The 25568-nt window shown below is 39.0% G+C and overlaps 1 protein-coding gene across 1 annotated transcript in view; it reads right to left on the minus strand.

The window, feature by feature from the left end:
* The window catches only part of LOC126184952 (zinc finger C4H2 domain-containing protein), a 151814-nt gene that overhangs the window by 49417 nt on the left and 76829 nt on the right, over positions 1 to 25568 (minus strand). Inside the window, exon 4 of the mRNA XM_049927628.1 lies at positions 18690 to 18890. Coding sequence (XP_049783585.1) covers positions 18690 to 18890 — 201 coding nt within the window. The remainder of the gene's footprint in view (positions 1 to 18689; positions 18891 to 25568) is intronic.

Consider the following 25568-nt stretch of genomic DNA (forward strand, 5'->3'; position numbering starts at 1 on the left):
TCTCTCTCTCTCTCTCTCTCTCCCCCCCACCCCCTCTCCCCTTCCTGTGACATATCTGGAATCACATCTGGACAACCCTCAAATGGCCGCAATTGCCCAATGTGTACTTGGCAGCTGAAGCTTAACATTAATGGGGGATGTGGTTTCAACAACTTGGTATGGCCCTTGATACCTCACGACGAACTTCTTTGTTTTCCCTTTTGGTGTATAGGGGCTGGATAGCATTACCCATTGCCCTGGTCTATACTGCAGTAAACTTCCTTTCTGCTTCACTGCATCTTCTTGTCTTTCCAAAGCCTTCGTATTCGCCTTTTGCACCCATTTCCAAACATCGCGAATTGTCCTCGGGAATTGACATACAGATTCAGCAGTCCTTCCTTTCTGTAGCTTCACCAAATCAAACAGTGATGCCATTTTTCACTCATACACGACCTCAAATGGAGGCAAACCGGTATTGGTATGGTCTTTTGCATTGCATGCGCATTCAATATGCTTCAAATACTCGTCCCAGTGATGGTGATGAGAATCCACATAAAAACTCACCATCTTCCCGATTGTTCTGTGTACCCCTTCTGTCCTTCCATTTGCCTATGGATGCAACGCACTCATCCTCAACTTCTTTGCGTTCAACAATTTACGCAGCTCCTTCATTAAATCTGACATGAAGATGGTCCCTTGGTCAGTAATTATTGTCTCTGGTACACCAAACTTCAAAATCCAGTTGTATACTAACACTTGCATGACCACTGCTGCCTGCTGATTTAGCACAGCCACCATCTCCACATACCTTGAAAAATGGTCTATTATTGTCTGAACGAATCTGTTCCCCGATGGTGTTTGACTGAAAGGTCCTAAGACATCAATTTCCAACACAGAAAATGGACATGTTGCTTCCGGCAATCGTTGTTGCTGTATCCGTTTCTGAGTCAAATCTGCTCTCTGCGCACATGGTATACAATTCTTGACATACTGATCCACATCTCCTTTCCTACCCCTCCACCAATACCTCTCCGCCACTCTCATATTCGTCGCTCTACACCCGCAATGACCAAATAACATGTGATCATGTGCTTACTTTACAACCTCATCTCTCAGTTTCGCTGGCACTACTAACCTCGGCCCTAACTTCGTTTCCCTGCACTGAAGACCGTCGTACATATTAAATTGTGGCTGTGTCGGACACAATTTACAATCATTGTCAGCGTCCTGTAATTCTTGCCATACTGCTAGGTCATAACCTATGACTTCTACTTTTGCCACCTTTCTACTCAGTGCATCCACATAACCGTGCTTCTTCCCAGACTTATGCACCACCTTGTAGTCGAATTCACTAAGACTCACAGCCCACCTAGCGAGTCTAATGGACGGATCCTTCAACCCCAACAACCACTTCAACGCAGCATGATCTGTCACTACCCGAAATCTTCTCCCATATAAATAACATTTAAAATATGTGGTCCCATAGATTATGCTAAGCATCTCCCTCTCTGTTGTTGAGTAATCCCTCTCTGCTGCGATCAACTGCCTAGATGCATAGGCTACAGCATGTTCTTTCCCATCAATTGCCTGACTAAGAACACACCCTAATGCTTGATTCGATGCATCACATGCTAGAATAAATTCCTTTTCAAAATCCGGAAACACAAGAACCAGACTTGATGTTAACACTTCTTTCGGTTTGTCAAACGCTTTCCGACACTCTTCTGTCCACTCAAATTTCACACCCTTCCATAACAATCGTGTAAATGGCTGTGCTAAATCTGCAAAACCCTTCACAAACTTTTGATAGAAATTGAAAATTCCAACAAACGATTGTCCTTCCTTAACTGTTTTCGGCTCCCGAAAATCCCTTACAGCCTGTACCAAGCTCCGGTAACGGCCTTGCCCACAGTGGATACACCGGTTCCCGTGAGATCACTGAAGTTAAGCGCTGTTGGGCATGGCCGGCACTTGGATGGGTTACCATCCAGCCACCATGCGCTGCTGCCTTTTTTCGGGGTGCACTCAGCCTCGTGATGCCAATTGAGAAGCTACTCGACCAAACAGTAGCTGCTTCGGTCAAGAATACCATCATAATGACCGGGAGAGCGGTGTGCTGACCACACGCCCCTCCTATCTGCATCCTCCTCTGAGGATGACACGGGGTCGGATGGTCCCGGTAGGCCACTCGTGGCCTGAAGATGTAGAGTGCTGTACAAAGCTCTGATCTGTTCACACTCTGTCCTTACTCATGAGATGACCTAAATATTTCACTTCTTCCAATGCAAAATGACACTTCTCCAGGCTCAACATCAAATGAGCTGATCTTAACCTCATAAAGACTTCCCTTAACTGTTGTCTATGCTGCTCCATACTACTTGAAAACACTATAATGTCATCCAAATAGACAAGACACTGCCGTGGTTTCAAACCCGTCAACACACTGTCTAGCTACCTCTGAAACGTTGCCACAGCAAACTGAATGGACTTCTAATGTACTGGTAATGGCCTCCAGGAGTAGAGAGAGCAGGTTTTGGACGATCATCTGGAGCCACCTCTAACTGATGATAACCACTTATCAAATCCATTGCAGAAAAGTACTGGCACTGTCTTAAGTGATACGAAGTCTCTGATATGTCTGGAATGGGGTATGCATCCATTACTGTCTTATTATTGAGATATCGGCAGTCACAACATAACCTGTATTTCTTAGTTCTAGCCACAGATTTTTTAGGCACAATGACAATGTCCGCTCCCCAGCAACTATTACTATGCTCTATAACACCGTCTGAAAGCTGCTGATCAATGAAATCCTCCACAATCGGCTGGAAATACCTCGGTATTTTGTATGGTTTATGGTAAACAGGTGCTTCGTTCCCTGTTGGTATCCTTTGTTGAACTAATGGAGTTGCTGGTAATGGTCCTCGCGGAAAAAACAAATCCATAAATTCCCACAACAATTCTTATATATGATCTTTTTATCCTCCTTTCAAATGCTTCACTTTGTTACATTCTGCAGTTCTATCGGCAGTTAGTGGTTGATCGCTATGCCTACCTCTCTAACACCAGTTATCCAGTACATTGAAATTCGCTACTAAAACTCTTTTTCCCAAATTCGCGTTTACGGCGCTAAAATTATCCACGTTCACAAGGACTACTTGCCCGCCTTTTCCCTCTTGTACACATACCATACTACGTTTCACAAAACAACCTAATGGATCCAAAACTTCATTATCCTCCAATGGTTCAACAAGACACACCGTACCCACAGGTAGATTTGACTCTACACTTATCCAAAGCGACTTCCCGGTGCCACTAGACACACATTCACGCGAATTAAGCCTTAATGCTAATGTACACGGCTCAATTGGTTTGTTCATTATGTTGAATGTCCCTCGCGACAGCTCTGCATTGACAACAGTTTCCCCTAGCTGAAATAAGATTCCACCAAGTTCCACAGTTCGTTGTCCAAGGTCAATTTTGGCATGATGTTGATGCAAGAAATCTACTCCTAGGATCATGTCGTAGCCCTCGGTTACCGATGGTACTACCTCCATGCATGTATCAAATTGGACTTTCCCTATGCGAAAGTTAACTGTCACTGACCCCAAAGGTGTGGCTTTATCCCCCACTCCACGCAACCTATAACGGGGTGGGTCAAACTGCCTTCACCCCATTAAACTCTTAGTAGCTGGTTGGTTGGTTGGTTGGTTGGTTTGGGGAAGGAGACCAGACAGCGAGGTCATCGGTCTCATCGGATTAGGGAAGGACGGGGAAGGAAGTCGGCCGTGCCCTTTCCTCTTAGTTGCCACAGACACTTTTACCCCTTTGTCCAACAAAATCTTAAACTTTTTAGTTCCTATGGATCCTACCACTGAACATTCCACCTCTGCATACATATTTGTAGCACTGAAAATAAACGGGAGCCCCCTTAGGTGGGTCTTGAGCCCCTCTGCCATTTAATGATTCTCCACCTCTAGTAACTCCACTTCTCCATCCTCCATGCTGCTGATTTCCCCCCCTTCCTCTATTCCTCGGTGACTGGGTACATTGCCTCTGCACATGTCCTGTATGACCACACTCATAACATTTTATACCCACTGTAAACACTGTTTGTTTATCACATAACCCTGTTGCCACGTCTATTTCCTCACATTGGATTGCCAGCTGAATGGCCGAACACAAATCTTTCGGAGCCCCTTCGTGCACTTTCTGCGACATGTGTGCCGGTAACCCCCTCAAAAATACATCAAGTGCCCTTTGCTCTGCCTCCTGCAACAGAATTCCATTCACTTCATTGCTCTGATCCAACTCTTAAGTATACTTGTTAATTTCTCTTATATTCTGTCCGCAAATTTCTCTACCATCTCTCCCTGTCTCCTTGTCAGTGTACTCAACCTCTCCCTAAAGTACCAAGTGCTATTCTGTTTCTTGTACCTCTGTAAAAGCCCCTCCTTCAACTGCTTAAACTGTCCTGCCTTCCTTAAGGCCTGAGAACACCTTACATATGTCTTCACTTCACCTGTTAATCTAATTTTGGCTACATGTAACAACTGTTCATTAGACCAACCATTTATCATAGCTGAAGTTTCCCCGACCTCCACAAACGAACGCACATCCTCAGATGCCTTACCAGAAAACAGAATAATCAAACTCACTGTAGCTGGATCAATCTCCTGCCGTGGCACCCTAGGCAATAACAACTGATCAGATGCAGTTTCCCCGATCACTCCTAGATGTTAATTCACTTCTCAACTGCGTAATGTCCGCTGTCAGTTGTGCTACCTTTTCCAATAAAATCAGTACCGCTTCTGGTTCCTACACACCTTGTGTCCCTGACTCTGCCACTGTGTTGCTTTCGTTCCCAGTTAGTCCTATTTCAACCTATAAAATCCCACAGAAACAAAACATTTTACTAAAAAAAGGAACTGACTTCCTACAGTTCAGTATCTCATCTTGAGATAAATAAAACATCATACTCAACCCAATACAAAAGTAAGTAAATGGCACTATATCATAATCTTACTGCCCCAAACACACTAACACTTACCCTGACAAAGCAAATAAAGAAAATGTCCAACACTCAAAAAGAAAAATTGGTCAACACTCACCACATTTTATGACTGTAATGCAGGCAGTGGGCTCATCATTCCGGAATGCATTCACCCATGAGACACAGGTCCCGTCCTCCAGGTTTGAGAGAGAGAGAGAGAGAGAGAGAGAGAGAGAGAGAGAGAGACGACTTACAACTCACAGCCACATTTGATGTTTCTGCATGGTGAAATAACCAGTGCCTAATATATTGCACATGCTGTTATCCCTCTGCTACTTCCTATTTCTTCAACAGGAAGAGTGCGTGCTTTTTCAGCAGGACAATGCACATCCACATAGGGCTGCTAAAATGTGACATGGTCTTCATGATATAAAACAACTGGCCTGGCCAGCACAACCACCAGATCTGTCACCAACTGAATATGCACGGGACATCATGAAACGGGAACTTACTCATTCTCCAGAGCCTACAAGAACCATTGTCGAACTGCAACACACAGCCCGAGGTGCATGGGACAATCTTTAACAGGCTGCCATTCTGCACTTCTAAGATCTTTCCAGTGCTGCCACAGGAAAATACACTGTATACTCCTATGATCATTTGGACACCCTTTATTATGAGCTGTGTTTCATCTGACACGAATTTGTGATCATACACTCCTAGAAAGATGAACTCCCTGTCACAAGACTTGCTTGACGATGTTCAATTTTTTTTTCAGCAGTGTATATCCCTGAGCTGCTTTTTGTGCTACTTACATACATTTTTGCAAATCTTGAAGAGGTCATCAACCATAATTTTAGTTTTAACAACAGCATTTTAACAAATCATGTCCTATTAGAGGTCCTGTGCCTAATCTTCTTCCCGCACATAACCTAATCAGAAAAACTACACGGGATTGTCCAGTTATGAGGGGTAGGATGTCAAACTGGCCAATTGGGAGCAGGAGATGCACCACAGATCACTTAATTTCCTCTGCCAGTACTTTCCCAAATAAATTAATAAAACTTTTTCAGCATGAGCAGGAAAGATTCGGGTTTCACACTCATAATAGTGAAAGTTAAAAAACCCAACAGAAATTTTTTATGCGCGTCAAATATCTATTTTTTTCACTAACTATTGGATGCACCTGTTTATGTAGGGAAACTTTTCCTCATAAGGAAGATATATTCTTTGAAGATTTTTGCATAGCATACAAAGCATACTTGCAGCTGTTTGAAACCCTAGAATTTATTTAACTGACGGAAAAATGAATTAGCACTTACATTTTAAGCTTCATGTTTAGGAAAAACTCAAAATTTGTAGTTGATTTTTTTCAATTCCTACCAAATTTTTAACAGATTTGAGAAATTCTAGAATTTTGCATTAAGGAGATGGTGTTTTCTAATCATACCAAAGGTTCAAAGTAATAGCACTTTTACTTTGGGTGTTATATGTACCTACATACACAAATTTGTGTTCTGCAGAAAATGCCCATTATTGCTTGTTTCTATTTGGCATTCTTTAAGAAGTGTACAGCACCATACGTATGTTCTTTTTCACTTTCTATATCAGTTTACCTCTTTTTCACATTCCGATTATGCACTCTTCTTGATTCTGTCACCTCCAAAACTTACTTATCTGATGTCACTACATGCTCTGTCTATCATATAAAATGCTTTCATACAGTCCACTCTGGGCTTAGTCCCTATTTTCTCTAAAATATTTCCTGCTTTACACACCATCATTAAAATGTGAAACTGCATCATAAACACCAACAGCAAATGTATTTCTTCACACAGAAGTGGTTTTTGACAATCTTTCCCATACACATTTATTAAAACACTCATTTGGGTTTTGGATACTGTCAAGAAGACATTTCTTCAATAAGTTTTCATTTGGAAGGTCTCTGAATATAGGTCTGATGGATTCCATTACAGCAACTGGTAGAAAATTCCTGTGATGATCTTCACCACCAGCAATTGACCTTTGGTAACCACACCATGATTCACTTCTCTTTGGTGACTAGTTGTGGATAGGGTTGTTGTCTCTGGATATTTTGTGGAAGTGTAAGGCCCAAACCTCTCGCTTTGTGTTTTTCAAGTCTCTTGTATTCCTTCTTACTGCCAAGTCATAATGTGTCTGCAATTCTGCATCAGTCAGCTGCCCTCTCCCTTTTATTCCCTTTCGATCAAATAATTTTTATCCCAACAAATCTTGCCTTAGCTTTTTAACTATAATGCCAAGTCTTTTATGTACATGCCCCACACACTAACTTCTGCAAAATAGCGCCAGTTCCACATGGAGCACATTTTTGAACATGAAGGAAAGCTTTACAGCTACCACTGCCAAGATACTTCACGTATCGCAGGTTGTGGGAGCAACTGATCTGGTAAACAAGCTGACAACTCCCTGCACTTCCATACTTCCACTTCAGCCTATATAGTTCACATTACATTCAAGACTTAGGATCCCTTTCAGACACCTATAACAAAATTTGCTCAAAACTTCAACATCTAATACTTTGCCAATGTAGACAAATGTTGCTTAACAACTCCGTTCAATGAACTGTGCTCTTTCTTTTAACAAGATACCATCAAAAAGTGCTCATTATGTCCCTGTCACCATTATTTTCAGCAACGGATTCCTCAGCAGCACTTTTCATTGATGATTCTGTAACTTTTTTTACCCCACTAAGCAGTAAGCCATACAAAAGTATCCAGACACTTGGCTGAAATAGACTTACAAGTTCGTGGCTCCCTCCATCAGTAAAGCTGGAATTAAATATGGTGTTGGCCCACCCTTAGCCTTGATGACAACTTCCACTCTCACAGGCATATGTTCTATCAGGTGCTGGAAGGTTTCTTGGGGAATGGCAGCCCGTTCTTCGCACACTGCTGCGCTGAGGAGAGGTATCGATGTCGGTCGGTGAGGCCTGGCATCTCAAAGGTGTTCTATAGGATTCAGGTCAGGACTCTGTGCAGGCCAGTCCATTACAGGGATGTTACTGTCATGTAACCACTCCGCCACAGGCCGTGAATTATGAACAGGTGCTCCATTGTGTTGAAAGATGCAATTGCCATTCACGAATTGCTCTTCAACAGTGGGAAACAAGAAGATGCTTAAAACATCAATATCGGCCTGTGCTGTGATAGTGCCACGTGAAACATGATCACACCATAACACCACCTCGGAATTTTACTGTTGGCTCTACACACGCTGGCAGATGACGTTCATAGGGCATTCGCCATACCCACACCCTGCCATTGGATTGCCACATTGTGTACCGTGATTTGTCACTCCACACAACGTTTTTCCACTGTTCAATTGTCCAATGTTTATGCTCATTACACCAAGTGAGGCGTCATTTAGCATTTACCAGAGTAATGTGTGGCTTATGAGCAACCGCGCTGCCATGAAATCAAAGTTTTCTCACCTTCTGCCTAAATGTCATAATACTTGCAGTGGATCTTGACGCAGTTTGGAATTCCTGTGTGATGGTCTGGATAGATGTCTGCCTATTACACTTTATGACTATTTTCAACTGCCGGCGGTCTCTCTCAGTCAACAGAGTAGATCGGCCTGTACACTTTTTACTGTATGTGTCCCTTCACATTTCCGTTTCACTATCACTTCAGAAACAGTGGACCTAGGAATGTTTAGAAGTGTGGAAATCTCGCATACAGACATATGACAAATGACACCCAATCCCCTGACCACGTTCGAGGTCTGTGAGTTCTGCGGAGTGCCCCATTCTGTTCTCTCACGGTGTCTAACAACTACCGAGGTCGCTGATATGGAGTACCTGGCAGTAGATGGAGGTACAATGCACCTAATATGAAAAATATATGTTTTTGGGGGTGTCTGGATACTTTTGATCACATAGTGTATCTCTAATTTTGCTGGAGGAGATGAAAGTTTTGCCACAGCACAAAATGTTCTTGCTGCCTTCTGTCCCAAACTAATACAGCACATACCATATGGAACCCTCACATTCACATCACATCCTTTGTTTATGATTGTATATGTTGTGCAAGATGCACCAAGGTTGCATTTGCTGCAGAGTTCTGATAAGTTTGTAGCAAGGCCTTTCCTGGCACTGTCATCTTCCACCACAGAAACACACTGCACAACAAGCAATGCTTGCACATAACATTGTCCAATATTAACTGTGACAGTAAATTAATGTCAACAATAATATTGCACAAACCCTCACATCCACTGTCTCGAAGTTGATTAGTGCAAAAACAAGTTTCCTTCTTGAAGCACTCAGTAGTGGTTCGTTTACCTGCACAGAGGTTGCAGTCTTCTGCTTGAGGTGTATCTGCTTTAAGGTGTATCTGTTGCCTGGTAACTTCGTTAATGGTTGAAGCAACGAATCCTAGGCATCGTGTGAGATAATAGGCCACAAACAAGCACGAAACAATGCAGCCACGTGAAAATTGATTAGAAATTCATAAAATCACACTGCAAGACTTTCAAAGCAGAGAGAGGGGGAAAAAAATCAATACACGTTGATAGCAGCAGAGAAGTATCAATATCAATAGTCCTTTGACAATCCCTGGCAAAAATATACACGTTTGAATTCCACAGAGCGAAATACAGTGACATAGGATAGGAGAATGCTGCGCAAAGAGGTCTGGCACTGCACTTTGGTAAACTTAAGACCAAATAGCATGGCTTATACTTCCTCAAACAAATATGTTTCATATACAAAACTCTTTGGAAAATGTGTGCTAGAAAATGAGCAGTTTTTGAAAAATCAATTTTTTTTTTAAATTTTTGATGTTTCCACCTGGGGAGTAAAATTTAGAACCAAAAGTAATAAAATAATTGTTTCAGCCAAGGATTTAACCCCACACCTTTCGATTTGTAGTCTGAGCACTTACACAATTCACAACAGAACCTTCAAAGTGTGACAGTTTATTAATAAGAGGCATTTTTTCCCTTGACTCCAATTGACAGCTTCAGATCATCTTTCTGCTTTAATATTTAGACAGTATCTTTGGGAAAGATGGTCAGAAAAATAGAGGAAGTCAGGGACGATGATGAAAACCTTAAAATGTATGAAAAGTTAATTACTGCAACACAAACTGCCTTCTATGTGAAATTTTGTAGTATCATGATCAAACCCTATCTTAACTCAAGCTACCAGGAAAATTTTGCAATTATTTAGTGCTACACTGGATACTACTGACAATGAGAAAGTATATATGATGGTTTCCTATAAATCAGTGTCACTATGAGTGAGAGCTATCATATCATTTTAAGATGTCTGCCTCACTCCTTGTTCCAATGTCGTATTTTTACCTAGAGGTAAGAGATTCCCTAACACACTGGTCCCTCGACATGGAAACTTCCCTTTTCCTTGCCCAATTAGTATATTTTCCTCCTGGTAAAAACTGACTCTGCTCTGGAATACCAAGCAATGTGTTTACATTTACTTGTGGCTTATACCTCCAAACTGGAAGAGATGGCACAAGAAATAGCAAGAGCTAAATGTAAGCTGTCCATCATTTTAGGCATGAGCAAATTATAGGTTAGCTGAACAGTATTTGTCACAAAAAGAGACAATCTTAATAATTGTGGGACAAAAACAGTATAATCATTTTGACAATCACTAAATATACAAAAAAATGTTCAATTTCTAGGATTACAGATCTGATAAGGTACTTGACCTTCTGATGAGCTGCTAATAATAGGACAATGTCAAGGAATATCTGAATGGTTGTATAAGCAATATAATCTCTTGCTATCTCGGTGGTTTAGTTGACAGACTGGACTGATAATGTGTTATGACATGAGCTTGGTTGGGTCCCACTTTAAGGGATGTGTGTGTTACTGAATTAATGAGTTTCATCTTTAGAAAATATGAAATTTTAGATCAGCAAAGGTATCAGAATTATTAATAAAATATATTGGGTTCTCTAAAGGGCAAGGCAACTGGTTACTACATCACTTAATTTCTTGTCATAAGGTCTGATGACCTTAATGAGCAACTGTAGCCTGCTTGAGAGTGTGTCATTGGGACTGACAACAAACTGGCCATGTTACACTATCTTCTCCCAGGCAAATAGGAGTGTTATTCAAAAAGCCACCTCAGTTGCTAGGCACAAGATAGGCTAGTTTTATTGCTGCATTTGTTTTATCTGTCCCCACATGAAGCCTCAAGCGGGAAGAGGTCACTAAGCTCCACCCACTTCTTTCTGATCCGTAAACCACCTTTTATTCATTGTTGATACACACATTTCAGGAATGCCTCTTGCTAGAAATCAATTAATGAGTAGTATGAATCCAAACAGTTATTTTGTGAAGCATTGAAAATACACAGGAATATATATATCCAAGCACCATCAATAGTCATAGTGAGAAGATTAATATATTTAGGGTCAAAACAGGCAGCTTGTGCCAGGCATACGAGTACCAGGCACTGTGAAAAATATGAATTTATTAGACTACATTATGCTCAGGAATTCCAGACTGTCCCTAACTTCTCAAGCCACCAAACTTCTTTCCTCTACAATAGCAGAACATAGTTATGGATACTCCCCTACCAGAAACTGCAGCTACGAAGTCCAAATCAATCACTAATACAACAATAAACATGACATACCAGCTTTCTATCTGTCCAGCAATTTGCACAAACAAAAAACACTTGATCTGATAGTTTTTAGAAGAAGTTATCTGCTTTTGTAAGTTCCAATGGTTTAATGTAAAGGGCATGGACTAAAATGTTTGAATCCCATGTTTCATTTGTATTCTAAAAATTTATGTGGAGTCAAACTGCAATCAAATTATTTTACTTTCTATTACTAGAAATAGTACCATAAAGCCCATTACTAACAAGGATACTTTTAAGGATTTCCCTCTTTTAACAATTTTTTTTATGGTCCCAGTGAAATGCCGTAAGAAGAATGTTACAGATATTCAATTTTAAGGAACCTAATTTCAGAAAGTCAACTTTTAACAAATAAATATTGAAACAGTTTGTTAACTAAAATACAGATATCACAAAATTCCTAACATTTTGGAATGAGTTGTGTGAAATTATTGTTAGGAAAAAAAGTCTATAATTGAATCAATTCTTACTGCCAATAGATATGTCATAGCTTTTGGTCAATAATTTTGAACAACTGCAGATGTCTACATGTAGGTCACACGATCTGATTTCACATAAAATATTGCAATCAATTCCTAGTTTTGTGCTGTTTACAGAGTGAAGAATTTTAAACTGTGGAATTTTTGTGTAGGAGCAGTAACTGACGACTATTCATAACGTCTGGAATAATCAGAATATTAAAGTCTTAGATGTGTCAAACAAATGTGATTTGACAGAATCTTCTCTACACAGTATATATTGAAAAACAAGCAGGTATTCTTGAAGGCTTGAACTCATGGCCTTCTGCATTAAAAAAGGAGAACATTTGTACTTTATCACTTACAGGGGACTACATAACTTCAAGATAGCTGTGCAGTTATCCATTCAAGTAAAAACTGTGTGGTTATCTGAACTACAGGTGTGTATACACTCAGCTTTTGCCCTCAGTTCTCTCAATTCTGGCATTACATTCAATGTTCGTGATGATATCATGTACACGAGTAACAGAAAAAGGGAAGTTTGTTGCCTGGTTTCAGCTGTGTTGCTTCTTTCATTCTTTCCAAAAAGCAGTTTGAAAAATTGTTTATTTGCTTCACTACACTGCGAGTTGTGTCAGTTGTTACATTAAAATTAGAATATGAAACACATTCTACATTCAATGTTTATGAAGTTTTGAGAAGCCATCAATCAAATCCAAATGTACCTTTTCTTCCCATGGAGGTAACGACATAAACGAGATGAGGTTCTGGTAACAGGTAATGGTAAGACTGTGCGAACTTTAATTACTTGAAGGGAGGGTGAAGTTTATGATCACTTATGGACTAGTATCTTGCACAGATGGATGACCTGTCTGAAATATGCATAGATCAGGTAACTGTACAGTTAATCGCTCAGACATGATGTTACATGTAATAAGATGCACAATTAAACTCGAGGTGTGTTGGCCCCGTAAGGGCATAGAAACCATCCTCTTATCAATAGAGTCAAAAGACTCCCATAATCTCTTGCCAAAATTCAACTGGATAAAGTGACTTTGAAGCACTGAACTTCAGAAGATGGATATTTTACCACAACTGATAGTGGATATGAGCCCAGAAACATTTTCCATGTTCAGGTGGACTGGAGGGTTTTTCCTACAATTTATTTAAATCAAAAATATAGTCCTATTCTATTGAAGGGAAAATGTCACAAGGGCAAAAAAAAAAAAAAAAAAAAAAAAAAAAAAAAAAAAAAAAAAAAAAAAAAAGAGCAATGAAAGAATGATGGGCCTGCTGTGTGTTAACAGTAATGGCAGTGAAAAGTTGCCGTCATTATTATAATTTCCTGCTGAAGTGTAAGCTACCCGCAACTTCCTGATTTTTTAAATAATTCACCCTGGGAAAACTGAATAGAGAATGGTTTTGTTGTAGTGATCAATTTGATTCCTCAGAAGGAAGTAATGAGAACAAATAATTTACAAGGTATGTCCATGTTTTTGCTGCCTGGAATGTGACAACTGACTATGTTGAACCCTGCTGACTGTGGATTAGTTTCCGTTGCTGAAGAAGAAGTTGTCAGTACGTTATGCTGGCAGGAAAGCCAAACTATTGTTTTGTTTCAAGAAAAAGGACAACACTTGAAAATTTTTCCTTTCCCTGTTATATTATTTCTAGAGGGTGTATACTCAAACTTGGGGTGGGGGATCACTCAGAATTTCAAATGTGAGGAGGAAGATAGTGTCAAGAAGTTCCTGATAAGTTAATGGTGGGGGAAGTGGGGGGGGGGGGGGGGACATACCACAATAATGACTCTTCTTTCCTATCAGCTAAGCTATATACCAGCCACAGGCAGTAGTTTAATTGCACTTTTAAACACTGATAATTTATATAAAATAATATCCATGTGATGAATGCACTTTGAGTAATTAAGTATTTTAAAATTTGTTATTTATAAAACTCAATAAAATTCCATTTCAATGCTAGGTTAAAAACAATTTCCCAAGCTTTTATGAAATTCCTGAAATCCCCTGAGATTTCCCTGATTTTTTCAGGTAAATTTCAGATTTTCCAGAAGAGTCGCCACCCTGGTATACCATTAGCTGAATTAAACAACTTTTGGATATAAACAGTTTCTCAGATATATGGGCTGGCACAATTCTAGTGGCCAGTGGGAAGCAGCAACGTGCTGAAGATGACATGGAAATGTGAATTGAGAGTGGGTGACATGATGGACGAAGGGGGAAACTGTTGGGTGGAGGATGCGGGGTCAGTGGGTTACCTGAGATTAAGGCCAGGATGATTATGGGAGAGAAGGATGTGTTGTAAGGGTAATTCCCATCTGCATAGGTCAGAGAAGCTGGTGGTGGAGAGAAGTATCCAAAAGACTTGGATTCTGAAGCAGCCATTGAAATTGCACATGTCATGCTCGGCTGCATGTTGTTCCACCATGTGGTCAACTTTGTTCTTTACAATAATTTCGTGAGGCCATTCATCCAGGTGGGCAGCTGTTTGGTGGTAGTCATACCAACATAAAAGGCTGTGCAGTGTTTGGAGCAGAACTGGGATATGACATGGCTGCTTTCACAAGAGGCCCAGCCTCTGATGGGGTAGGATAAGCCTGTGACTGGACTGGAGTACGAGGTGCTGGGTGTGTGGATTGGGTAGGTCTTGCACCTTAGTCTGCCATCCTTGTAGCATTGTGGCATGTCGTTGGGAGTGGAGTGGTAGTGGTAGAGGGATGGATTAGGACATTGTGTAGATTGTGCGGGCAATGGAGCACCACTTTAGGAGGGGTGAGGACAATACTAGCTAGAATGCCTCCCATTTATGAGGGACATTCTACCCATTTGTGGAGGGATCTTGGTAACACACTAGAGCTAAACTCCTATTTAAGAAAAAATATTTTGGTGCCCAGAGATACAATAAAAAGGGGTTATACCAAAGGTACATCCAAGCATATTTTCACAGTCCAAATTCTTAGCTGCCTGCCTGCCTTCAAATACACTTTGTCCAGGCCTCTTGAGGAATTCCCTCCAAGGAGAAGGCAATAGTCATGCGCTGACCATTATTTTCACATAAAGTACTTAGTTATTATAGCATAACTTTCCAGCAAAGATGCATCTTACAAACCACGCGACTGCCACACAATGCCTGTTTGGTGGTAACAAATTTACCAGTGACTTCAATAATTCATGAACAGGTTTTACAAAGAATTTAAGGAACTGAAGGTAATATAAGAGGTATTTATGCCTGTCTATTCAGAACTGCCTGTTCTTGAAGTTGCCTATAGTAGATGAATAAGAGAGAATAGGTTGCTAAGACATTCAAAAATTTTGGTATAGTTACAATTAGCGATATGACAACACCTCATGCAAGATATTCCATGAGTAGGGACCTGAAAATTTGCATTTTATGATGAATGTGAATATAGTTGCAAATTCTGCCTCAAAATGCAAAAACTCTGACGTACCTAATACATGCTATTTCATAGCAAATGTTATCCAGGTGAACTTTTTTATCAAACTGACTTTGAAATAGCTTTATTTTCTGCATACAAGTAGCAAAAATGGAACAAGTTTTTGGTTACTAGTATTGCACATACTGTGGTGAAACCCAATTTGGGAAGATAATGTGCATAATTACATGTAAGGTGGAAGCATGGGGAACACATTGCTTTTTAATTTTTCACATGGAACATGTTGATATTACACCATGGAGCAAACTTGACATATTAGGTGTCACATTACCCTGCAAAATTCTGAAAATGTGTATTTTCTCTAGTCATCATAAAGCAAGTTTTATGTCATAAGGGGAAATGAATTGCATGCTTATTAAGAAACTTTATCTACAAACAATTTTGAAGTTAAGAACAGCACCTTTTTTTCGGTTTCTAGGTTTTGTAAACTTTGTTAGTATCCTCAAATATGTATATTCAATATTCAGTTCATTTGTTGAGAGAGAGAGAGAGAGAGAGAGAGAGAGAGAGAGAGAACAGGGCATAATGAACACGACAATTTCCATTTTAAATTTAAGTAATATTTCCTCTGCTGGGTGTCCGAAACAGGGATTATATACGGAGCTGACTCTTCATCTGAACCAGCAATATCCACAATTTATTGCTACTGGATAATATTTTTGCTGTTAAGTGTCCAATTGCCAACAGCGTCACGACTCTACCAGTGATGCACGTGAAGATGCTGAGCTAATACCACATACTTAACACTGTAACACTGTAACACTCAGAAATTGAACAGCAATTTTAAGAAAGTACTTGTAACCTAAATGGAAACAGTAATGAAACATTGTCTGCAAACTTATTACTATGAAATACAGGAATTAAACTTAACAGCATATCAAACAAAAGGATTACCTACTTACCAATTTCTGGAATTTAATTTACGAAACTTAATGCACTTGCGACATCAGAGAACTTTATTATATACAGAAAGATGTTGAGCACATGGTAGATGGAAAAGGGAAGTTACTCCTAAACCCTGATCAGGACAGAGAGAATGGTGATGGAAGGTTTCCGAGGGCCAACTGAAGATGTTCGGATATCTTACATTTTTCTTACTGTCTGATAAATTCTCCCGATGCCTGGTCATATTTTACATTTATTTATGCATGCTGTCAAATTAGGCAGGCCTACTGTCATCTGCAACAATTTGCTTGTAGGTCACTGTAACAGCACCAAAGAACTATTTAACTGAATAGTTGTCCACTACTACTAACACTGAAACCCTAAGACACCAGCTTGTCCTACTGTTGTAGGTTCTGTTGCAAACGCACAATTTTAAAAAGTGCCTATACTGAGGTTTGGAATGAGGAATTATCACAAAACAGGTAAGTGGTCGTTTACTGACGTGTGTTCACACAAAAAAATTAAGTAGTACAAGTACTACATCCAGTAAATTTTAGCGATAAACCAAAATATTATTCCCATGTGGTTGGTGTCAATATAAAATTCTGGAAACTTTATGTTCTTGTAAAGCGGTTAAAGCTGCAAAGGAAGTTTAAAAATACAAAATCTTATATGGATAAGCAAAATAAAATTACTAGTGCCAACAGTGCTGTAGACAACCAAAAAGTACCGACTTGTGATGAGGTTCTCTTTTAATGTGACTGTGCAAGATGAGTATTACAACATTTAATTATCCAGAATGGCCACTTCCCTATAGAAATTTGGAAATGCAGCTAAGTCTTGAGTGCAACATATTGACTTTGGAGAAATCTTTAAAAGAGGATACATTGCAAAATTTAGAAGAATGCTTCTTATAACTGCAATACAAGCTTTGTAGCATTGTTATGTCCTTAGATTTCCTCACTCAAATTACATTTTTCTCTTTTTGGAGATATAAAAACACTAATATTTCTCAATTTCTTAATTGAGGAAACCAAAATGTGTGTGAATCACCAAGATAAGAAACTGTATGCTTTATGACCTAATAACAGGGCTTTTAGTGCTGGACCCACAAGAGTGTTCACAAAGCACTTTAAATGATTTCTGATAATACATACTTCACTAAACATCGCAACTGCAGAAGGCTGCCTATCACAACGACATCGAGTTGAAAAAATGATCCTCTAGTGAATCCTCAAATTTGCAATATACAATATTTCCATATGGAACACTGATGTACTTGGCAGACATCAGTATGTACATGCTACAGAAATTACACTATCCCATTAATGCTGACACAAGAATTTTTGTGTACATTTTAAGAGTCTGGTATATACTACTGTCTATGATTTGTTTTCAGTACAAAGCTTTTTGTATGGACTTAATGGAGCTGCCATTCTATGGCTAACTGAGCATATCATGAGAATGACAACTGCCTCTCATACAGTCCATCCAAAATTATTTTTTATGGGTATGTTTTAGATGATACTCTATCAACATTAAAAATGTAAATATTTAATTTAATTAGAGGGTGAGAAGAAGTGAGTTAACTTTCTTCAGCTATGCAGTTCTGTAACCAATTAGTTGTGTACCATACTTACTACCCAACAAGTGATACATTAACATCAGGTACATTTATTATCAAGTCAATGAAAAACATTTACACAAAAAAATATGGCTCACCCTGCTTATAATATTTTTGACGTAAATGTATGCAAAAGAATTTTTATGTTCCCGCACTGTTGTTATACAAGTGGCACATTCTGCACTGAATTTTCTTCCCTAATTTGACAAGTACTTTGGAGGAAACACTTGCAACAATGATTAATGTAACATACCTTTCTCTAGCAAGCAAACACTGTTTAACTGGCAGCATTACTGTGTGTATGTGGGGGGGGGGGGGGGGGGAGACCATGAAATAACTGGGAGATGCTGGACCAAGAACAAAGCATAGTGCATGGTACAAGTGGCTAGGGAATACATACTGTTAAAATAACTATGTGGATGGAACATTTAGGGCACAATAGGTAGGTTGTGGCCACAAATTTCTCAGCATAACAACACACTCCCTTAGAAGTTTACAAATAATTTCATCATAACTTAAACACTAATCATTACATATGCAATAAATAAACACACAACATTTTCAATTTTTTTACAGAAACTTTAGCATAAAAAACGGAGCAAACAGCCAAATGAATTTACCTAAAAGTTGGTGCTGGACCTGGAGCAGGTGGCATGGGACGTTGCTCTGGTTTATTACTACTCTGTACCAGCTGCATAGGTGGCTGTGATGGTGCAAGAAAAGCAGAAGCAGCACTCTGGTGAGCCAGTGCTAAACCAGACAAAGTAGGCTCTTCCCTCATTTCTGGTCGCCAGTCAGTTTTGAAATGTTTCTCAAAATAACTGTAATGTAAGCACAAAATGAGTGTCAGAGAGAATTCACGCAGTATCTTTAAACTAGCACAATATGCACCAGAACAATGACCAATTTTTTACACATTACATAAAATAATCTGTAGGTTAACAAAATCATACTCCCAGAAGCAATAATTTTGATGTAGTATGACAATCACTCTTAGGTAACAAGAAACTGCTGTGCTCAGCTAGGGTTCAATCACAAACAACACATTTGGTATCACAGCTTTTTATATGATCTAGTGAAATTCACTTTTAACTTGTAAGCAGCCAGCCTGTGGTCCTTGCCCAGTTCGGCTACTTTAATCAAAATTCCACAATATTTATTTGGTGATACGCAAAATATGTAACAACTGGGCATATGGTATTTTGTATGCTTGTCATATCATGAGGGAAAATCTAAACTGACAAAAAGCCCAAATTATGCTGAAATTGAAACAAAGTTCTAATGCTTTACACCTGCTTAGATTCTTCACTACTTTAAGGAATGTCTAAAAGATTTATCTTCCTGTGAATCACCATTATTATACGCTTATGAAATAAACCAAATTCCTACACCATAATTTCCTTCACACACATTTGAGGTTTTGTCCAACCTCACGTGTGTTGAAAGTAGTCTTAACTTATCTCAGAAGTTCTTCCATTGTACAGAACATAAATGTATCACAATGTAGCCTCAGTTGCTACTGATCTGTATCTACCATGCACTCATCAATTATGCAACAAAGTTAGTGGTACCTGAGCCACAGGAGAGGCCTTACCATGTGCTAGAGTAGCAGCCTTTACACAGTTTACAATTTCTCGGTAATAATTGTCATTCATACAAACAGAACCAACTAATAACACTATTGGGGCCAATACTGAAGTTCTTTAATCATTTTGAATAGTTCTTCAATCATTTTGAATTAGCATCCCTACTGGAAGACACTCAGGGCTCTTATTAAGGATCTGTGCACATTTGAAAAACGTCAGGAAGAAATCTCAATCACCTTCTTACTCTTACACAAGAAATTATTTTCCCAGGTGACATTACTGCCCATAAAAACTTCATAAAATTGACCAATATATGGAAATGCAACAACACCCAAACATGGAAGAACTGGCACTATACCCAGCTCCAAATTTTATTATAAAATTGTGGGGCACTATTAATATACACTACATTTTCTTTGTTCCCTCATCGTTTCCTCAACGGTGGAGGACTGTGACTGAGAGGCTAGGAAGTGTGTCAAAAGTTAAAAGCAGTGCAAGATACGCACTTCTAAGACACTAGGGCAGAGAAATTAATTCGTAAGGTCCCTTAAGGGGAGACGGTGGCAGTCTTGCACTGATTTTTTGTAAATCAATATCTTTGCCATTTGTTGTTCAGTCTCATTGAAATTTTGCACACTTATGTATAGAGATCTAATATGGTTTAAACAAAAATCAGAATTTTTAATAACAATCTAATGCAGTGAGATAATTTTGAATTTTTTATTGCATTATTATTTTAAGGTACACTTTTTCATAATTTCGAGGCAAATTTGGCAATTTTTTTTTTAATGGTAAAGGTATCTACACTAATAGGTGTACAATTAAGTGCAGTAACTATTACTATTAATGCTATTATTTTCTGTGATATTTTGGATTCGAAGATTTTTTACAAGCAAACTTTTCAATATATTATCAACCACAAAAGTGAGTATAATATCTCGATTAAAATTTTGTTCCACTTAAATATTGCTTCAAAGTAAAAGAATAGGTGTGCCAAATTTCATTGCAGTCCTTCCAGTAGTTTCAGATTTGTGTGTTCCTGAAAGCAGAAAACCTTAAGGTGCAGAAAAATCATTTTAAAGTTTGGATAAAAAAAAAAAATAAATAAATAAATAAAATAAATCTGTCATACCTTAGCTAAAACTGCCCATATCCATATTCCATTTCTTCCTCATCATCCTCTACAGCTCTTTTAGCTTCTCTGCTCCTTTGCCCAGCAATTTTTTGTATGTTGTGGACTGAAGTCTCCGCCTTCGCGATTCTTCGCTTATCGATGATCTGCAGTATCTGCTCAGTGAAGACTCCGGGTGTAAAGCCCAACTTGCTGAGGATGTGAAGTCTTGCCACATTCCCATCATTAAACGCTGCTGCAGCTTCCAAAGCAGAAATCTTCACCACCAAATTGGAAACAAACACAGTCTTTGGACATCTTTTCCAAATAAGAGCATTGAAACTTTCATTTGGGTTCTGTGTTTTCCCATGCAGACATTTTTCTAGCAGTTCTGGTGAAGCCAGTGCTCTAAAAGTTGGTTTAGTGGCCATTGAAACCTCATAAGGAAGGTTACTTTTATGGATATAAGCTTCCCCACTTTCCTTACTTTTCAAAAATTTGCACCATTCATTAGAACAGAGGCCATGTTGAGGTGTAGTGTCTGTCGACAAGTAATGAAACCAAATGGCACATACTGCTTTCCTCATACTATCCAAGCTTGTGAGGTTACTTCTAATTGCAGCACCATAATAGACTTGTAGGCTGTCAATTCTCTTCTTTGTTAGTCTGTTTTTACCTCCCAGTGGCTTCCCATCCTCTAGTAGCTTGCCTTTATTGTCTGCAACAAGTCGTCGGAGTTGTCCACCCATCCTCTTCTGAATATGGCCTAAGCACTCCGGTTTCCCAATAGTGCAATCTTTTCCATGGGGCTGACTTTCAACCTCATTCTTGAAAGCACTAGAGTCTCCATCTCCTAAATACTGTACGTATCTTACTCCATACTTTTGCAAAGATCTATGGAAAATGAATTTCCTACCTGCAGCTTCCATCCCACCACTGGAGCCTGCATAATTTCTGCTACAAACAGCTTTATGGGCTTCTTGCCATTCTGTTTCTTTACCTGCATCAATATATTTCTTGTGCAAGGAACATGCAGAACAATATTTAGACATCACCTCTAAGTCTAATACTTTTCCAGTGTCGACACTAATGATTGCTGAAACTCCATGCAGTGAAGTATGCCCCCTCTTCATCCAGGAACTGTCACAGGAAACTGCTATATCATTGCTATTAGTTGCTTCACAATTTTCTTGAATTGCCCCCAGGACTGCCATTTTCATGCTCTCTTCACTTACTTCTGCAACTGCATTGAGGAGATTAGTATTCACTGAAGAAAATTTTAGGGGAGAGCCAGGCATGTTCATAATACCACATAAAAGGCTTCCACCATCTCTTCCAATTCCTATACATCTTAGTCCATAAGCAAATCTCATATTGGCTTCATAGATTCTATTACCAACCTTTGATGTCTTGAATGGGCTGTCAGCGTCACAATTTTGACACAAAATGTGCAATGTGAAACCAAACCTTCTCTCATTCCATCATCAACCAAATCCACATTTCCTCCACAAACAGAGCACTTGGAGGTTTTTCTAAGTGCTTCTGCCACCATTTCCAGATCCACGATTCTGAAACCTGTTTTCTGTCATGATTTGTTTCTTCTGACACAATACCTGTCCCAAGTTTTATTTTAGATGCACTTGGAGACAAGCTAATGTTTGCAACTGCAGGCCCAACCCTAACCTCAATGTCAGTTTTTCTATTTATACTAGAAATATGGGACGTACTATATTTTTAAATACTTTACCAGGCCTAGGCATTGTAAAAAGGGATCAACAGATTCAACCTTGCACAAAGAATGGCACAATAAATCAAGCGTCACTCGAATCCCACTGAACAGCACAAAACTTGTTTACAACACTCCACAGCTTTCTATACCACACTGATTGAACCAGAAATTGGCTCCACAGCCTTCTTTACAACACTGCTGTTACGTACACAAAAAAATCACAGCCTTATAAAGCTATATTTTCTAGGTTCACAGGCCAAATTCTGCAATAAAATTTTTCCTCCATTTGGTACACTGAAAAGCGGGCTTGGCGCATTACACTGCTTAGGGTTTTAATATTTTTATGCCATTTGTAGTTTGAATTTCAAGGAAAAAATTTGGGATAATAATCTCAGTTATATTTACTATCAAATAAGCAAATAAAAATAATTTGTAATTTTTTCATTATTTCTGCCACCGTCTCCCCTTAAATTATGATGTGTGGAACAGTTTCTTAACTTATTACGAGCTGTGTAGAAGAGAAGTATTTTGCATACAGTAGCTTTGCATTTCTGAAACTATACCTCTGTGTATACAGAGAATCAAGGAAGATATAACATCCTTTTCTATAAAGAATTGGCTTTTTTAAAAATTTTTTAGACTTCAGTCAACTTTCTAATATGCTGATATATCATTCAAATGATTTTGTTTTCTACTTTATATTCATCATCTGGCTCTAAAGAGGATTTGTGAGCCATGTTGGAAAGCACTGAACACAATACAGATTTACAGAAACTAGGTTTATTCTTCATATAGACTGACAATGTGCTGTTAAATATTTAAAATATATCATGACCTTAGATAGTGTGATTACATAAATAGCAATAGAGCCAACTAAATCCTTTCTCCAATGCTGCCAGCCAGTCTAACCAATTGGACTACAAGTATCACAATTAACCCATTCACTATTGTGGGAGTGTATGCATGTACTGCTATGCCATTCCCCACGTGTTGTGGATGTTTATATATGTGTTGCTTGGATTTTCTTACAGTGTTATAGATGTATGAATGCGTCCCGATGCATCGAACTCTCCCTGCTGCAAGCGAGTTACATGCATACCTCGGCGAATAAAAACATTTAGAGCATTTATCACACAATACACATGGCTCGTTGCATGCAACCATTTGCAGAAAACTGTGTTTCAATATTTTGAATCCTCTACAACCACATGATTTGCAATGCGCATAGACATAAATGGGCGCGATGTCTGAGGCTGTCCTTCAGATATTAAAACCAAATAACTCTAGAACGAAATGAAATATCTTTCTGCTCTAAATTTTAAATAAAGTTTTCTTACCTTACCTACATTTTGTTCGCTGCAATATATGAGCTAAAATCAACTGCATGCAAAATTTACACATTGATTTTATACCACTGCAGAAACTTTAAACTTTCGTATAATGTTTTAATTAATCTGATACAGTACAGTAAATATGGCATATAATGAAAAGAAATTAAATACTTTATCAAGTGAAGACTAAGATGTGCAAAAATAAAATTTTTTTCACCTAAATAGTTTTCAGAAGTCAGATAAGTATTTCATATCAGCTGGAACGCCGTCTTTCAGAACAGGTAACCGTATTTGGTCGGTAGTAAATACATAAGAAAAGCTGCCTAAACATAGAATACAAAGAGCTCGTCTGTAGCAATAGAAGGGTTAATAAGACCTTCCCAGGCTTGGCGCTGCATCAGCTCGTTAAAATTCCATGAGCTTTTGGGCAATTAATCCTCAATCACTTAAGTGGTAACTGACTACATCTCATTGATGTCTTCAACCTCATGCTGCTGACCAAGATATCGCTCATGCTCATTCCATCACCAATGATGGCAATGTTTATGATCAGCATGTTGTTGTTGTTGTTGCTGCTGTTGTTGTTGTGGTAGTCTTCAGTCCTGAGACTGGTTTGATGCAGCTCTCCATGCTAATCTATCCTGTGCAAGCTTCTTCATCTCCCAGTACCTACTGCAGCCTACATCCTTCTGAATCTGCTTAGTGTATTCATCTCTTTGTCTCCCTCTATGATTTTTACCTTCCACGCTGCCCTCCAATACTAAATTGGTGATCCCTCGATGTCTCGGAACATGTCCTACCAACCGATCCCTTCTTCTAGTCAAGTTGTGTCACAAGCTCCTTTCTCCCCAGTTCTATTCAATACCTCCTCATTAGTAATGTGATCTACCCATCTAATCTTCAGCATTCTTCTGTAGCACCACATTTCGAAAGCTTCTATCCTCTTCTTGTCTAAACTATTTATCGTCCACGTTTCACTTCTGTACGTGGCTACACTCCATACAAATACTTTCAGAAACGACTTCCTGACATTTAAATCTATACTCGATGTTAACAAATTTTTCTTCTTCAGAAACGCTTTCCTTGCCATTGCCAGCCTACATATTATATTCTCTCTACTTTGACCATCATCAATTATTTTGCTCCCCAAATAGCAAAACTCCTTTACTATTTTAAGTGTCTCATTTCCTAATCTAATTCCCTCAGCATCACCCGACTTAATTCGACTACAGCATACTTTCTCACAATGGCATAATCCCATGCTCTACTAAGACACGCTGCCTTATTTATTGAGGGCATCTTCCAAGATTTTAATTCAATCACAAGATCAACCATCTATACCTTATGTACCCCTACAAGGAGGAAACACGGCATATCATCAAATTCTTGGGCAAGTTTTGTGTGAAGTAGGCTAATCTGTTAAGCTCTAAAGCCTTCCTGCTAAACTGCCATGATGAGATTATTCTACAACTTGCTGTAGCATGGCATCACATCAAGACCCCACTAAGGTCTTGGAGACAATACATTTCACTAGCACGCAGTTGGATTAAACAGCCATGAGCTGCAGACCACCAGCAATTGATGGAGTCACTCTAATAATTGGACTGTACTGAATCTAGCCCATCACCACTGTGCAAAGATATGTCATCACAGATGAGTACCATAAAAAATACGAAGTGTAATTCAGTCGGGTTTAAAGTGGTGTGGTGTGTAAATTAATAAAACACAATTATAAACATGAC

This window comes from Schistocerca cancellata, chromosome 4 (assembly GCF_023864275.1).
Source record: "Schistocerca cancellata isolate TAMUIC-IGC-003103 chromosome 4, iqSchCanc2.1, whole genome shotgun sequence".
Classification (NCBI taxonomy): domain Eukaryota; kingdom Metazoa; phylum Arthropoda; class Insecta; order Orthoptera; family Acrididae; genus Schistocerca; species Schistocerca cancellata.